Source organism: Pholis gunnellus (assembly GCF_910591455.1).
Source record: "Pholis gunnellus genome assembly, chromosome: 20".
NCBI classification, from domain to species: Eukaryota; Metazoa; Chordata; class Actinopteri; order Perciformes; family Pholidae; genus Pholis; species Pholis gunnellus.
The window spans coordinates 13,349,595-13,365,983 of record NC_136547.1 but is presented as its reverse complement, the minus strand read 5'-3'; the positions used below and the strand labels follow the sequence as shown (position 1 = coordinate 13,365,983).

General features: G+C 43.9%; 1 protein-coding gene across 1 annotated transcript in view; it reads right to left on the bottom strand.

The window, feature by feature from the left end:
* The window catches only part of kcnb2b (potassium voltage-gated channel subfamily B member 2b), a gene marked incomplete at both ends in the record, with an annotated part of 70,975 nt that extends 54,865 nt beyond the window's left edge, over positions 1-16,110 (bottom strand). Inside the window, one exon of the mRNA XM_079181902.1 lies at positions 15,526-16,110. Coding sequence (XP_079038028.1) covers positions 15,526-16,110 — 585 coding nt within the window. The remainder of the gene's footprint in view (positions 1-15,525) is intronic.
* Positions 16,111-16,389: the final 279 nt, after the last annotated feature.

Below are 16,389 nucleotides of genomic sequence, written 5' to 3'. Positions count from 1 at the left end.
GAGAAATGTGGATACCACACTCACACATAGACACAACCTCGTACACATATCCCAGTAGCCTGAGAGTGTATTTTGGAATAAAGTAAACATCACTTTCACTGGGTTGTTCAGTTTCTTGGAAGCCGTTGTGTGGGAGTGTGTTGTATTTAAAACACCCCACTATCTGAGGCGAGCACTCCCTCTGACTCCGTTTGAAGCTGCTTCAACTCCCCAGACAAGTTTCCTATTCTCTCTGAAAATGTTTGGGTAAAAAACAATAATCAAAACAACAACTCTGTTTTAACCAAGTCCATAAATACAAGTCGCTGTCCATTAAAGTGCACCACAGACATTCCCTCTCCATCACCTTCCTGTATCACCAGAAGTATGCAGTATTTTCCTCTTGCTCTGCTCCAGACAGAGTTCCATGAGCTTATTAATACACACCAGTCACACCCTTCCAGCCTCCAACTCCATCCCCTCCATCTCTGTCTCTTGCACGACTACACAAAGAGGGGATTAAGTTATCAGGATGATAAAGTGATATCCGTACACTTCTGTAGCTGCGCTAAATTTGACTTGTCGCAGTGGAAACTGAACTTTAAATAGCCTACTCTATGTTTATGCCAGATTAGTACCGTCGCACGCACGGCTCACTTGCTAATTTGCCTAAATTGTCTTACGCGGTGGCGTCAGATTAGGTGGTGTGATGACTTGCACTCTTGCTGCACGAGCCTGCAGTTCTGTCATTCAGAGTTCACTCAGGGGTAGAACAAAAAAAAAAGCAGGGTCACAGTCTAAAAGCTCTATTTCAATTGTATGAAATATTAACTAGCTCTAAACGTAACTTACTATTTGGGATGACAGGGGTTACATTCAGTGTCCTCCACAGGGGAGTTAAAATTCAGGGCAGTTTTCTCTGCTACATAGAAGAGCAGAGGATAGTGGGTGGGCGTGTGGGTGGAGGCCATGAAAATTGGCATCAAGGGAAGAAAAAGAAGAGAAAAATAGATGAAGCAGCAGGATGGAGAAGTTAATGAGATGAATTAAAAAAGGGATTTAAAGAATTGATGTTCTGGTGTTTTATGGCATCAATAAATTATGGGTACAGGTACAGTGAATCACTGCCCCACATTCCAGATTGTATATTCCCTGATGTGTCCACAACTTAGTGTCCCAGTCCCAAATTGAACCTGATATCTTGATTCGGCTCTGTTTGTATCACTGGACATTATGCCCTGTCGCACTTTAGGCACAGTCAGCTAAATGACCTCATGTCTAGTATATACATAAACACAGATATGAGATACAATCTAAACTCTGAACTGTAAAATAAGAGTCAGTTGAAACAGAGTTCACGTGAAGAAGGAGAGACACGTAAGATGGGAGATTAGTGTACATACACTCATGGTTAGGGAAATGCACAGGGTTTCTATTGTGCTACTGTACAAGTCAGGAGTGGAACATGTGCCTTACATAGAGTGGTGCACTCCAAGCAGGCTGAACACACATGGTCATTAAACATTTACTTCAATCTGCGGTGACCAAGCGGGAGAGAGGGGGGGGGAGTCGCCAGCTAACATCCATTTGACAGCAATATTGATGGAACTTTTGCATCGAACCAAGCATCAAATAAATATAGAGTTAGGAAATTATTTATGGACTATCGATTGTTGTACCTCAGTGGTGTGTTTTGTTTTCCCATATTCAGTCTTCCACAGTATGTGGCCTAGCAACAAACACTGCGAGGGGGTCTGGCTGCAGTTGCAAGCAGGAGAGGAGAGGAGCCCTGAAGCTATCTGTAAAATCTTGTGGATAGGAGCCACCTCCCTGTTATGGTCACAGAGTCACAACCTTAACCAAAGCACCATCCCTGTGAAGCTGTCTATGGCTCTCCTTTATAATAGGCTTTTATCCCTCCAACTGCTGCAGTCTGTTACTCTGATACACTGTCGCTCACCTCTCTCTCTCTCTCTCTCAGCTTGTGGTATTTCCCTGTCTTTGCTCGATCTTTCTTTTTCTCTTCTTTAGCCAAAGCTCCCTGTTAATGTCTGCGAGCACTTTGTTGCAATTCAAGTAGATGCCCTGGCAATCAATATTTCACATCAAAATCCTCTATAACAGCGCCTCGCCGGTGCCACCAAATACAAATGAGTGCTTTGTCAGAGCAAGGGGGCAGATATATCTATGGCTAATGAGATTGGGGATTTCATTATCATACAATTCAAGCACGTAGAAAAGAAAAGCCTGTCTCAGCAAAACGTTAGCTCAATCAGAGCTCATGTTTAATCAAAAGGACCACAAACTAAATTTGTTTGACATTTGCTATTGAGATGGTATTTAATTTATTCTAGTAAATGGAGCCCCACACTTTTCTGAGCACTTGAACTGCTACGTGCTTTGCATGATGCTGTCCGAGCAATGTTCTACATGGCTGGTTAAAGCAGCTTTAAGTTAAAGCAACATCCATTTTTTATACATGTTCACCTCCACCTGTTGGTGCCCATGTTCTGACTTTTGTTCCGCCTGGAGACAGAAAAGCCAATTGCTTCAGATTAGGCCATGAACCCCGGGCCGTCCACAGCGTCCCTCCACAACTCTAAGCCTCTGCTTGGCCTTCTATCAAACAGGCTAAACAGACAAACCGTTTTAATGGCACGGGCCTTTGGCCCTGTTTAGCTTAAACCGATATATGCCAGCAATGCTAATTGATTCGCCATCGTCATGAGCGTGTGATTGTTGCGTTGGGAAGCAGACGGGACGTCGCAGCTGACACTGTGTTACAGGGCTGTAAAATTTTGTCCTCTGTGGTGTCGTCAGAGGGGATTAGGGTAACAGCACATCAGGTTGGGGGTGTGTCTGTCTGTCTGTCAGTCAGACAGACAGGAGGCTGTATTTATACCTCTCACCAGAGTTAATCCTAGCAAGGAGACAGACTTGGGCTTTTCAATTAGGAAAAGAGTAATTTGTGGAATTTTCTTGTGTTCAGCAAGACAAATTACACCGCCGTGATTAAATCAGCGCACCTCTTATACACAGCACAATGGTAAACATTTTAAAATGAATATTTATTAAACTTTTAAACTATTAAACATAAACAGCATTCCTCTGTCACAACTTTCCGCTGCCAAAGTGTGTGCTGTTTCTGCTGGCACATTCCTCCAACTCTGAGGAGATTCATCAGCTGAAAAAACCCCGTAAATCTGATAGATATAAGAGCAGTGAGTGAATCTCAAGTGGCGGCATGAGACAAATACAAAAAATAAATATAAGTATTAACGTAAAATAAATTGACACGTCAAGAAAAATACAGATAAATATGAATCTTGTGATGAATACATCCCTGTACTTCTTCAGCGGCCTGAGAGAGAAAGTGATCTTTCAAGTTAACAAAATTGCTGCCTAAGGAGTGGAAATGGAGCTGACACAACGCTATCTTGTCTGTCTTTCATCTGTCTTCATCTGAATATTTCTCAGTCGGTGGAGTCTGTGCATATACATGTGTCTGTGTATGTACTATTGTGTGCTTGAGACTACCTCTGAGACATACATCCACAGGCACACGTAGCCCAAAGGTCACCCTGGAAGTGCGTCACTTGATAAAATTCCACGTCTTAACTAGAATTAAAGGCCAGGGTTTTGTCAGCTGTGACATGTGATGAAAGGGAATAAATACATATTGAAGTAATACCAGAGGAGATGAATCATGCATCCAAGGGTGGATGATTCATATCCTTACCCGATTTAATACTTTGCTTTATAATCCGCATGAGCTTTTACCCATTCACAATACAGCTATATGTCTAAATGAGACCTCCTAATCTCTTCCTGTATTCCCAGATATTAACCAGTGAAGATTAAAATCGAGATTTTCCGGTTTTATTCTCCACATGATTGCACACACTGCTGCTTACTCTCGCTCGGTGTGTTGAAAAGTGGTGAGACTGGCCGCCTTGTTGGTATTTTTAGAAGTGAGCTTTCCTTTACATCTGCGTTTAAATGTTAAGACTTTATAATGCTAAGCCTAATGATGTCTATCTGTGTATATCTGTGGCATAACTTTACTTTTATGGCAACATTAATGCAGTTTTAAAGCGGTATTAGGGTGAGAAAAATAGAGCGAGACTACGGACTGTAGAGTGGGTGAAAGCAACCACTCAAAAAGGCGAGAATAGCAACACTGGAAACGTGGCAAAGGCCGGTACTACTTTGCCTTGTGTCAACAGTCATCCATCAACATTAGTATTGTTATTCGCATTCAGGCACCTTATTCAATACCTTTGAATAGGAGGCGAAAACTAGGGATGCTTAAGAGTGCTAGGTGGCCTTTAGATACTGTCACGCTACTTAAGGGGGATTTATTGCAAAACAAGTATACTTTAAAAATCTTTAGTTGGGTCAATTCCAGAAGCAGCGGCCAGTCTGGGTCCATGGACATCCAGTGGGTATGGCTGATTCATATCCCAGCATGCATTGTAAATTAAATACATTTAGGTGGGAGAAGTGCCATATATGTTTGTTAGTTTTGTATGAAAGAATAGAGAGGAGACTTAAGAGGATACGAGTGATATGGGAGCAAGGGTAAATGATTGGAGGACACTGAGGTAAGATGAAGGCAGAGAAGAAAAGGTAAACAAGCATATTTCCCACCAGAGATGTGCATAATCAATGAAGGGTATGAAGAGAATATACTTACCAGTGAGTCACTGAAGGTGAATCGCATCAAGAAAAGAGCTGAGCGGCTGTAAAAGTAGCACCAAGTTCAGAAAAAATAAATAAATCCAGACATAAATACACAACATCAGCTGGAGTCGAGAGAGTGAAACAGCAAATATCAGAAACACGGTAACAGGCATCGGTACAACCATGGTGTGGTAGGTCGATGTTGTTTCTTGGTTGACACTGCACATACTACACAGCCTTGTACTCTGAAATACAACCAGACAGTTGGGCCTTTCAACACAGCGGTCAATACCTGAGTCATCCTATCGATTGGCAAGGCTTCAACCAAATGTCAACACCCAACAGACCAAAATCTTCCCTGATCCTGCAATAATGGAGGACAGATCCTTCTTTAGCTGGCAGCAACCGATAAAAACTCAAACAACATCGTTGCTGTGATATCTCTGACAACACCAGGAAATGTCCGGAGAGACCGGTCATTTTTAAACTTCGTGGACTCATACGTCTTGACTACAGACGGGTGACCAGACCCACATCTACACACACGGCACACCCGAGAAAAGCAGAAGGCCGAATGACCTTTCGGGTGTGTCAGATGCTGATCCTTTGGCCCATTGCTTGGCTTCCTGACGCTGACATGGAGCACGTGCTCTTCATCCCTGTGTGCCCTCCGGCCAGCCGCGTCTTTTCATCCAGTGGCAGTAAGCTGGTTACGATCACACTAGGGAGCTGAAGGTATCAATACCTCTTGTCACCTCGTCTCACCAGACACACAGATGGACAGCTGCAGCTGAGTGCACATTTAATGATGCGTTTCGCTGATTTAGTGGTTTTATGAATGGCTTTGATAAAAAAACTGAATGGCATGAAGGATGAATGGAATGGAGAGAACATATACGGTTGTTAATTTTTAGCTAAAGTTTCACAAGCTGCTGTTAGGAGGATTATGCTGTGACCTTTAGCTACATAAAGATTTCAATTACTGTCAGGGACGCTGCTTTTTAGAGGAACAGCACAAAATTTAATTCAAACTTTTGTTAAATCCTAAACAATATGGTGTAATGCAACATGATATTTTTCACCTGTTTCTAATCAAAATAACTCCTGAAATAAATGTAATTTGTGTTTTAAGACTAGTGAAGTTAGTTGTAACGCTAACGTCAGCATGCTAACATGCTCTCAATGAAAACGCTAATATGCTGATGTTAAGCAATGTTTACCATGTTCGCCATCTTTGTTTAGCATGTCAGCATGCTAACATTTACTAATTAGCAGTAAAACCTATGTACAGCTAGGGCTGATGGGAATGTCATTTTAAAAGGCATTTGGACAACTTAAAATTGTGACCTGCTGGTGGCGCTATAGATAATCAGGGTATCACCAAAGAAATCGCCATTCATTCTCTGGACATCATGGATATCTGTAGTTGAGATATTTCCGTCTGAACCAAAGTGTTGGACTGAACAACAGACACTGGAACATATCTCAAGACAATTCAATTAAAGAAACTCTTAGAGCAGAAATATCTCCTGCCGTGGGCAGAAATTGTTAAATGTTGTGCTTAAACTTTTATGACTGAATATGAGAATACACTATTTAAGATGAACCTCTTGCATTATGGATGTCAGATATAGGAGAACCAAAATGTAAGGTGGATTAAAGCATTTGAAGCCAGGCAGAGTTACTGTGGTCAGCACTGAAGAACTCCCGTGGTTCAGCAGAAGACGCGGGAGGCCCACACACACGTCAAAAAGCACGAAATATAATAATTTCTTCTGTCACTTCCCGGGGTGCGGGGAGACAGCAAACAGCTGGCAGCACAGCCCACAGTGACGCCAACAGCATGGTGACGCAAGAGAAAAGTGAAGTGAGAAAGAGGGCAAGACAATGCATGGAAACGGAGGCGGTCCTACGGAGGAGCAAAAATAGGATAGAAGAGCTTCTGCTTTGTCACCCAGTATCCATGGGGTAATAGCTAACAAGTGTCTTTAACCCTTCTGAACCTCTAACTAACCCGCGCTATCTGTCTCCTTTCACTTATATGTCCTCAGAGTCTCTGTCGTAGAGCAGAGGTTTATAATTAATGCCTTATACCCGACAAAACCAATTCCCTGTTCTGCTGCTGATGCTCTGGAGACCCATGTGATCGGCCTGGAGATGGAGAGCCGGGCAGAGACACCATTGTTCCTTCTTTTCGTCACATGAACACAAACCCAACTTGAACTTGGACAAAAAAAGATTCTTCCATCTCGTAGCAATCAAAATCAAAGGTACATCCTGCTCATCATATAAAAAAACAGCAGCTCCTGCGCCGAATATGACTGTGTGTGAACTCATCTCCGCCGCACGAAAGCAGGTCATTTCAGTGTCAGTATTGAAGCATTGAGGAGACGTTACACAAAACAGAGAAGTACCAAAGACCAAAGCAAATCATCCCGGTGACAAAGCATACAATCTGAGGGCAGTTTAGTGAGACCTGAGCTGTGCTGATAAGTGTTCCCCGTACATTTGCATAAGGGGTTATTTGTGGGGGCTGAGGTACCAGCTGCTCTGCCTCTCACACAGCCTGTATAGAGATGAATTGCTCCTTGGGTGTCGATAAGTCACCATGGCAGGCCCACCACGGTCACCATGGAAACTAAGCAAACACGGCATTTCCGAGGAAACAAGTAGAATGAAGTTGATTACACATTCTTTTTTTTTTTCCCTTTCCAGAGCTCCTTGGAGGGTTTTTCTTGGTCAGGGGAGACTGCCGGGACTCCAAAGGATATCCCCTTTTGTTAGCGAGGACTTTTGCGCCGTTTTTCAACGTGTCTGCGTTGTTCGTTTATTTAGCGCATGTTATTGAGGAGCGGAAGAGCACCTCTGCGCTGCAGGAAGGGGACACCCCCTGCGGAAGTACCTCTCCGACCACCGGTACTGAATCAAAAACATGATTGATAAAGGGCCCAATGTAAAAACACCACAATGAATACCAATGCAGTCTCATATCACCGCTTCCATGATGGAGCGGTGGGCAAGTTCACAATTCAGCTTTCACCCCGCGAGGAAAACAGCAGAGAGATGAAGGGGCGCAGGAGGCCGCAGTTATAAGGGGAAATTGAGGACTGCAGGGCGATGGTGATGAAAAAAAAAAGAAAGTGAATGTAAAAGGAGGCTATGAAAGCTGCTGTGGTGGTACAGGGAAAGGAGGTGAGGGATATTGAAAGAGAGAGTGAGGGGGACAACAGTGTGGCACTCACTGTGTTGTGGCACCCTCAGATAGCTGGCTCAGCAGTATTTGAAGGCTGTCAGATCAAGAGGTGTGTGTGTGTGTGTGTGCGTCTGCATATGGGCACGTCCGTTCTTTTGCCGTACTTATGAAGGGCATAATGTGTGTACTATTCTATGTTTGTGCAGACTTGTGGAAGACACATGCCGAGAGTACATAATGTGTGTTTGTGTGCGAAGGGGGGGTTCACTGAAGCACATAATAGAAACCTGATGTTCACAGTGTTTAGAATGATGTCTCTCTTCCCGCCAGCATCCATAGTCTCTACATCCCTATTTCTGATGCCTTCTGGGACGAGGACAACCGCAGAAGACAGGGCGATCCGACCTCACGAGGCAGCGGTGGAGGTAATGAGCAAGGGGACAGTGGGGGGAGATGAGGAAGGCAAGAGGAGGAAGGAACACATTAGCCTCTTACCCGGAGTGTCACTCAAGCTGGCAGTGCCGCCCAGCGCTGCTCACTGCTGGTCCACAGCCACACCCAGCCTTCAGTGGGATTTATGTCACGCTTTGACGGTGCTCAAACCTGGAGCTTTATGTCTATTTTCATCTCCTGGGCTTTTTGCAGGCTGAACAGGCATGATGTGTGCAACAAGAAATGGGTAGGGTAATGAGTAGTGCTTACTCAAAGTGGCAAAAATTCATGTTTTTCTCTAAATACTATTGCTAGTGATGAACCCACAGAGAATTAACTCCTGAATCTGCAGTTCCCCATAGCTCTATGGAGCTTTTAGCATCTTTTTACTCAGCATCTTTTGTTTCCCTCTAACAGCCCTCATAGCATTGTTTTCAATAAAAAAAAAAGTGTTATTGTACGCCACCTGCTCAGCACCAAACGGCGGACAGATGAAGTTAGCGAGTAGCTGGTGAACATAGCGGAGCAGTTAGCAGATGAATAGCCAGATATCTCCCTCAGGAGTTGGTGGAGACCAAAACAGAGCTATTGGACTTACATCCATCGGGTAGACACAAACACAACTCCTAATTAATGCTAATGTTGCTCCATCTGTGCTGGATGTGTAAATGGCAAACTGTTTGCGAACAAGATAGCCACCTCAACTTGAAACGTGAAAACATCTGTTTTGTTCACAGCTGGTTTCCGCTGCCTCCTTATTTTACTTACTTCACGTACGAGCTCAGGAGAGAGCAACATAGGTATGTAGAGGTATTGAGACATTTATTAGTTAAGTGACAGGAATCATAATTGGTTAATCATTCAAGTCCACTAATTCTGGCTTTTGAGTAATGAGAAAGTGCTGCTTTTTTATCTTTCATGTCATTAAAAAATAATCTTTGGACTGTTGGTCAGACAAAAGAAGTTATTTTAAGATCTCATCTGGGGCTCTGGAAAATGAACATCATTTATACTAAACGATTACTTGACAGATTAACTGATTAAGAAAATAATTCTTAGTTGTAGCCTTTGTCATAGCAGCTTTGCTCACTTAGGAAATGTGAGGGTGTATTCTGGGGATGACAGTAGAATTACTAATGAGGTTTCAGCCATCAGGCTTCTCACACCATCTGGCCACTCATTAGCCTTGGCTTGTATTGGCCATGTTGTTTATATTAGACTTGTGCTCAAGTGAGTTTTTCTTGTTCCACTTAAGTTCCACTGAATCCAGTTGTGCCTGTTGTTCTCTCCCATCTCTATTCCTTAAAGTGTGCGAATAACGTACTGTATGAGTTTCACTTAATGATGTCTTTATTCATGAATCGCCACATGAATGGTCAAGTGCTATACGCCTTTAGACAGGCCAGTGGGGGCTCTGTAGGGACACCATTGCCGGTAAGCTGCATCCAGACTGCAATTCCTTTGCATGCAAGTTCGCACTGGTAATCATGAAAATGGATGGAAAAAAAGCAGCAGCGGATTATTTGTGCAAAGCAAAGCAAAAGGAGAGAAGAGGATGAACGTGTGATTTGCAATCACTGCAAACATTAATCAATGACCATGTGTGGAATTATACAAAATGTACAACGCCATGGTTTCAACAGATCCATTTTAAGGGTCAGCAGCATCGATGGCTCCACCTGGTTCATCTTCAACAACTTCCTTCGCTTCACTTCCAATTCCTTTTCAACTCTGCGGGTGCAACTCACAGACACATTGCTTTAGTCAGATCAATAAAGGGCTGCAGTTTCCTAACCTCCACTTCATTTAAAACATGACCTTGGGATACCTCGGCTGGAAAACCCAAATGAGATCAAGTCTGCCTCTTAACAGTGACAGATAATCAGACACAGGCAGTAAGAAATGCTTTTATGATATGAACTGCTGATTTAATGTTCCCCTTGTGTATTATTTGGCACACACATTTCTATTTTTACACACAGTGGTCTATCAACTATATCAGGAATCAAATGCAAGTGTAAAACTGAGCTACGAGACATCAGTCCATAGATCTTAAAGTGATCTCAGTGGTTCACAGCCAACAGATAGTACAATCCCAGTAAGCGTGCAGCGCGATTGTTATGAAAGTTGATATTTGCTGCTTAGTAACATAACCATATATTCAAACAGCACCAACTGAGTGGAAAGTGCTCTACCCACTGCTTACACCACTAGAGCAGTTTGCTGTCCATATGAGGAGATTTGTGTTTAGAGAGAGTAAATAGCAGAACAAACTAGTGAGTCCATACAACAAATCAGACACTTTTCATGAAAACAATAGAAGGCACCGTTACAAACGCTTTAAACAAATGAAACAGCTAGAGTATACACGTTATGATACTGACACCAGAGTGCATTGTGAAGGCACTTTCACTATCATTTCAACCCCAATGTTACATAATAACTATTTGTGATCTGAACCATTACAGAACTGATTTCCACTTAAGATAAGACTTGTGTTGCAGGTGACTTCTGTAGAGAGAAGAAAGGCAGCAGTGAGCAGCGGTACTGGGTTAAAGTGTGGCCTGTTAGATCCAGATGATGAATGCTGCTGCCTCTGCCCATGCAGGGACTATAAGAACTCATGCCACCTATAATCTAGGAGGTTCTGTCTTATCTGATTATGATTGCAGGGTAAAGAGGATTTAGGTGCTGCTGCCTGAATGCTAGGCTGTACTGATTAGAGGCGCAGTGAAGGACTTATGTAACTAGGAGGCTGCAGGAGGGAAGATGGTGTGCTCTACCTAAATGACGCTCCAACCTTTTTTTTAATGCATCCTGATAACTTGCTAAAAGCCAAATATGATAATGTGGTTAAACGATAACTCCAACAGGGTGGCGTTGTTATCAGCGGCTCTGCTTCCTGCACGGAGGCATCACCGTGACAGGTTTATGACCCACAAACACCCAAATTTGATTTCACGTCTGCATCAAAAAATAAGCGAAAGTAACAAGCTGAACATTTCCCATAAAATGCCAATGCGTATCGATTTAGCCCTCTGAAGACTGACCACAATCCATGCAGAGATGAAAGGCTGATAATGAAACACAAGGGCGCAGACCTGCTGCTTCAACTGGACAGAATATTTGACTGAACGCTGACTAAAGGACTCGCCATCACTTTCCCCGCTTCCCTCTATTTTTTGACTCTCCCACTATCAGAAACTACATCAATAGGCACACACAAGAGCCAAATGCTTTGCTTCAGTGCTATAAGAGCCTGGAAGGAAACAGACGAATGGAGATTTAGAGGCTGTCTGCAGTGATTTGAAACGACAGGCAGCTGTGGAGTTACAGTGTGCTCACTGAATTTGCTCTCACTGATTCAGCAAATTAATAAACAAAAACAAAATGGTGTATTGCGCATGAAGACCTGAATGACAAAAATATTGCCATTTGAGGTGTCTGTTACAGTACCGTATTATGCTATTATGTCATCATCGTGAACAGTGTCTGCGGTCGGTGGACTGACTTTGGTTGCCTCCGAGCGTGGGAGGACCAAAGAGCTGGAGTCTGCACCCATACAGGCCCATTGCTCAGCATTCCCACTAGCTTGACTGGATTATTAGATAAAGGGAGAGTAATGGTGCACATCCACATTAGGAGCACGCAGGAGGCTGGACATGGCTGATGTAGAGAGGAGGGGGGAGATGGAAAACCCAACTTGAAATGTCTGGCAAGTAGAAACATTGATCTCATTAAAATGCTCTGAATCCTCTGCCGGTATTTTCCCAGACTGCCCAGACTGGAAGGACTCTAAAGTGAAGAAACCCCTGGAGAGGGAAATGTTTTCATACCTAGAAGCTTTGCATGAACACTAATCAAAAATAAAGAGATGCTGCTATTGCAAACTACGCTTTACATATATTACAACTGAGCACTGTAGGCATTCCATGTAACACCTGGAAATTAATTTGTGATGCCAGGAAGACAGCGTGACTCATATGTTAATGTGGAAGCTCTAACTAAATCAGTAATTGTCTAGCAAACGGTTGGGTCCGGATATTTATTACACGCTGTTTGCATATCTTTGTGCTTACCTGAAAGAAATGCATCTAATTACATTTCCCGTCACGTTGACGAAAGACGCCTCCAGTGGAAACACTAAGGCAGGCTACTACAATGGGCCCAATGTAAAAACACCACAATGAATACCAATGCAGTCTCATATCACCGCTTCCATGATGGAGCGGTGGGCAAGTTTACAATTCAGCTTTCACCCCGCGAGGAAAACAGCAGAGAGATGAAGGGGCGCAGGAGGCCGCATACAAGTTATATGAACCAAGATCCATCTTTGCAGGAATGGCGGTCATCTATTCACGCAGGGAAAAGTCACTGTATGTCAGACTCCTTACAGCACTCCGGCAATTTGGATATGACTTCCTTTTATGAGCTTGTGCTAAGTGTATTTGCTGTACAACTACACTCGTGACTCATTGTAAACAAAAGAGGGTCAGGGCAGCACAAATCCTTCTGGCTCAATATCAAGGATGAAACGTTCTACTGGATTAATAGAAATTATAGCCCACAGTAAGCAAACGACGGCAACATCCATGTGATGTTCTTTTCTAAACACGAGTGCCACCCTAATCTTGTATAATTTAATAGCACACGACAGTATTTTACCAGTGGCTATAAGCTGTGGAGATACTCTTAACAGAACGGAGATGTTAAGAAAGGCCTTTTTTTGTAATTGTATTTTCAAAAAAAAAGTTTCCAAAACATATTTCAGGTCCAAAATATCCCTGTAGGTGTACACATAGAGCACAAGGGCTTGCAGGATCCTGGGACCTGGAGGGTCACCTGTGACAAGCCACGCACCAGATAAAACTGAACACAAACCAAGTCCCCCCCCCTCCTCCTCTCACAACGGGGGGCACTCAACCATGAGACACGAAGTAACACAAAGAAGCCACTGCATTAGCCAGTGTCCTTTTTGTTTTGACCATTTCATTCATTATTCATTAGAAAATGTTTGCAAAGATCCAGCTCAGCATCCCGAGGCGTAACTTACATGACTGCATCTCTAACATCTCTCTCTCTCTCTCTCTCTCTCTCTCTCTCTCTCAGGGCTTGCCTAACCCTCGCCCGTACTGCCAATGCATGCACGACTGTTATAGCTGATGAATGTAATCCCAGCCTGATTGACCCTGCTGAAAAGGTCAGTCCTCTCATGCATAACCTTTATTTAAGGGCAGAGAGGGCCATAGGTGCTATATAGCAGCACAATGGCCTCTAATATCTGATTACGGCAGTGCAAGAGAAAGGAAGTGAGAGAAAAAGACAGAGAGGGAGAGAGAATGTGTGTATGCCAGAAGACTCTGTGATTGCATTTGACAAAGGGCTCAGGTTGCGTTGTATGAAAGCGCATGGCTGTGTACCAGCCCAGTAATGGCATTTCCTTGGTTAAGGGCTTTCAAGGGTTCTCACTGCACAATGCATGCCCCATAAAAGGTTTCCCTGACCTCGGGGAGCTGCCATCTGACGGCCCCCGGCAGTCCATTTCCAAATGTTCTCTCAGCTGCAGATAACCTCGGTGCGATCGCAAGGGTGAGCCATTAAGAGTCACATTCCAAGTTCTCCACGTAGAGCACAAAGTGGAATGTCAATTTGAATTAGGGTGGGATTTCCCTTTAAGGTTTCTCAGGCTTCCCCCACACGATAGTGAACAGGTCAGCAAAACTCAAGTGCTTCTGGAGAATGACGGCGACTGCATTGAGGAGGTAGATCATTTTAAATATCACAGAGCTTATCAAATCACCCCACCGCTGTCACCTGATTTTGCCTTGAATTAGATAGAGGCGACCTCCTTATTATGGATTCCTGTGATATACAGCTGCAGGCGGAATACAATTATGAAGCTGAGGCGGGATCCTTGTCAATCACAAATCACTGGTTGATGCTAGGTAAACAAGCCATGCAGGACTAATACAGGAAGGGAAGAGATGTATAGCAGCCTTATAAAGTGATCTGAAACTTCTGTAATCAGTATTGTCACCATATTTTTTGCCATTTTCAAAGCTGAATACTGCACTACTAGCAGGATTTCAGAACTGCCTCAACACTGCACCACACGTAGAACACATCATGAGATCTCTGATATCCCACAGAGAGGATGATCACATCCACACACACACACACACACACACACACACACACACACAGGACACTGGGTTTATGCTGACTCAAATATATCCTGACATGGAATATAAACCCGGCCCTGCCCTGCACTACCACGATGATGAGATCAGGATACTGGAGACCAAAGGTAAATTGCCAGTGATTGGATTTCATTACGGGTGACCCACCTAGTTGGGGAGCAAGTCCGAGTGGGGTTGGGATTAGGAGGAGTCAAAAGAGATGTCATCATGTTACCAGGGACAGCCTGGACATTGCTACGCCGTCATCGGATTTGTTTAAAGATTCATCGTGTACGAATGAAAACGGCACACGACTGATGCAGCAGTCATCTAAACACGTGGCACATGGGGAGAAGCATCGATGACTACCTCATCAAACAGCGTGCATTGTCTCAAAGTTAGTATACTAAACAGCTCCAGAATCAACAGTGTTCATTGATGCACCTGCAACAAACTTTTGACAGCGTCCTGTCATTTCGCTGACTCAGCGAGGAACACAGACACTTAATGGCACTGCACGAGAACAGAGACTTGACAGATCTACACCGACTTACTTTATCCCTACAAAGAAAGCAACACTAGTACAAGCTGACGCACCCACCAATTATTTTGTCAAAGCAAATAGTCTAAATCTAGCCCCTGTAGTGATTCCACTACTAATTTAGCACCGCCAGCAGTATAAATCTTATTTTACAATTCTTGCACATCACACACCTACTTCAACTCCTCATCTTCTGCTTCTGTTCCATCCATTCCATCCACACAAATTGTAACACAAATGCTGCAGCTTTCTCTATATTTAATCCATCACAAACAACTGTTGCCACTGACAAAGATGGAAAGCAGACAGATGGTACAAGGAACCCGACGAGAGTACAGTGCACGTCTGTTTAAGATTCAAACTGATGAACTCGTGGTTATTTCTTTACAGGTGGGAGTAGGCCTTTAATACGTGTGCTTGTAATGTGATATGATCAAGGCAGAGTGTTCGGCTTTGAATGTGATCAGGAAATGTGAGATGGGGGCGGTGTGATCGCACTTCCAGTTTCGGTTCCCTACCTTGGCAGCCACTGAGGAGCCGGGCTTCTCCAGGAGATCCCACAGCTTCTTCCTCTTGTCTGGGCAGCAGGTGTTGTCAAACTCTATCTCTCCCTCCCTCTCCCTCATTGTCTCCGCCTCCCTGCGCAGCTCCTCATTCATCTGCTCTTTCTTCTGGTGGTAACGGGCCTGGCAGCAGGACTCCAGGTAGATCTCGTCAATCCCCCAGTAGTCCAACTCCTGGCCAAAAGAAAGGGCACACATCTCCTCCATCATGTGTAATTTGCCCGTGCGGTAAAAGTTCAGAATGGAGGTGAAGGCCCCCGGGTGCCGGTCGAAGAAGTATTCGTTTTCGTTCAGGCTGTAGTCGTCGCAGACTTCCATCAGGGAGTCGTGGGTGTTGCAGTCGCGAAGCTTGCCGAGCCGGGTCCTGGGTAACCTGTCCAGGGTCCGCCATAGGACTTCGTGGTTCAGACCCCCAACGTTAAGGCGGACTCTACGGGAGCGGGCTTTGGTGCGGATGATGTCGATGGGCTCTGGGGGCAGGGAGGGAGCGGTTTGGATATTGGTGGGCTTGAGCCCTTCTGGTCCAAGCTTCTCAGCCATGGTGATGGAAAAGGGAGACTTATTGGGGAAGATGTCTCAAAATTGACACGGAAAAAAAAGTCAAAAAGTTTTTAACTATGTTGGATCCTCTTTAGGCAAGTCCCTCCATGGCTGAGAAAAAAAAGAGACAGTTTGTGAGATGACTAAGTATTAGTTCGCTAAAATTGGATGTATTACACTATGTAAGCGTTAAACGTATTTCAAGGCAAAAACATAAATCAGCTCTTTTCCAGAAGCACTTAGAAAGTCAGCTGTTACTTTAAATTATCAGTCAAAAAT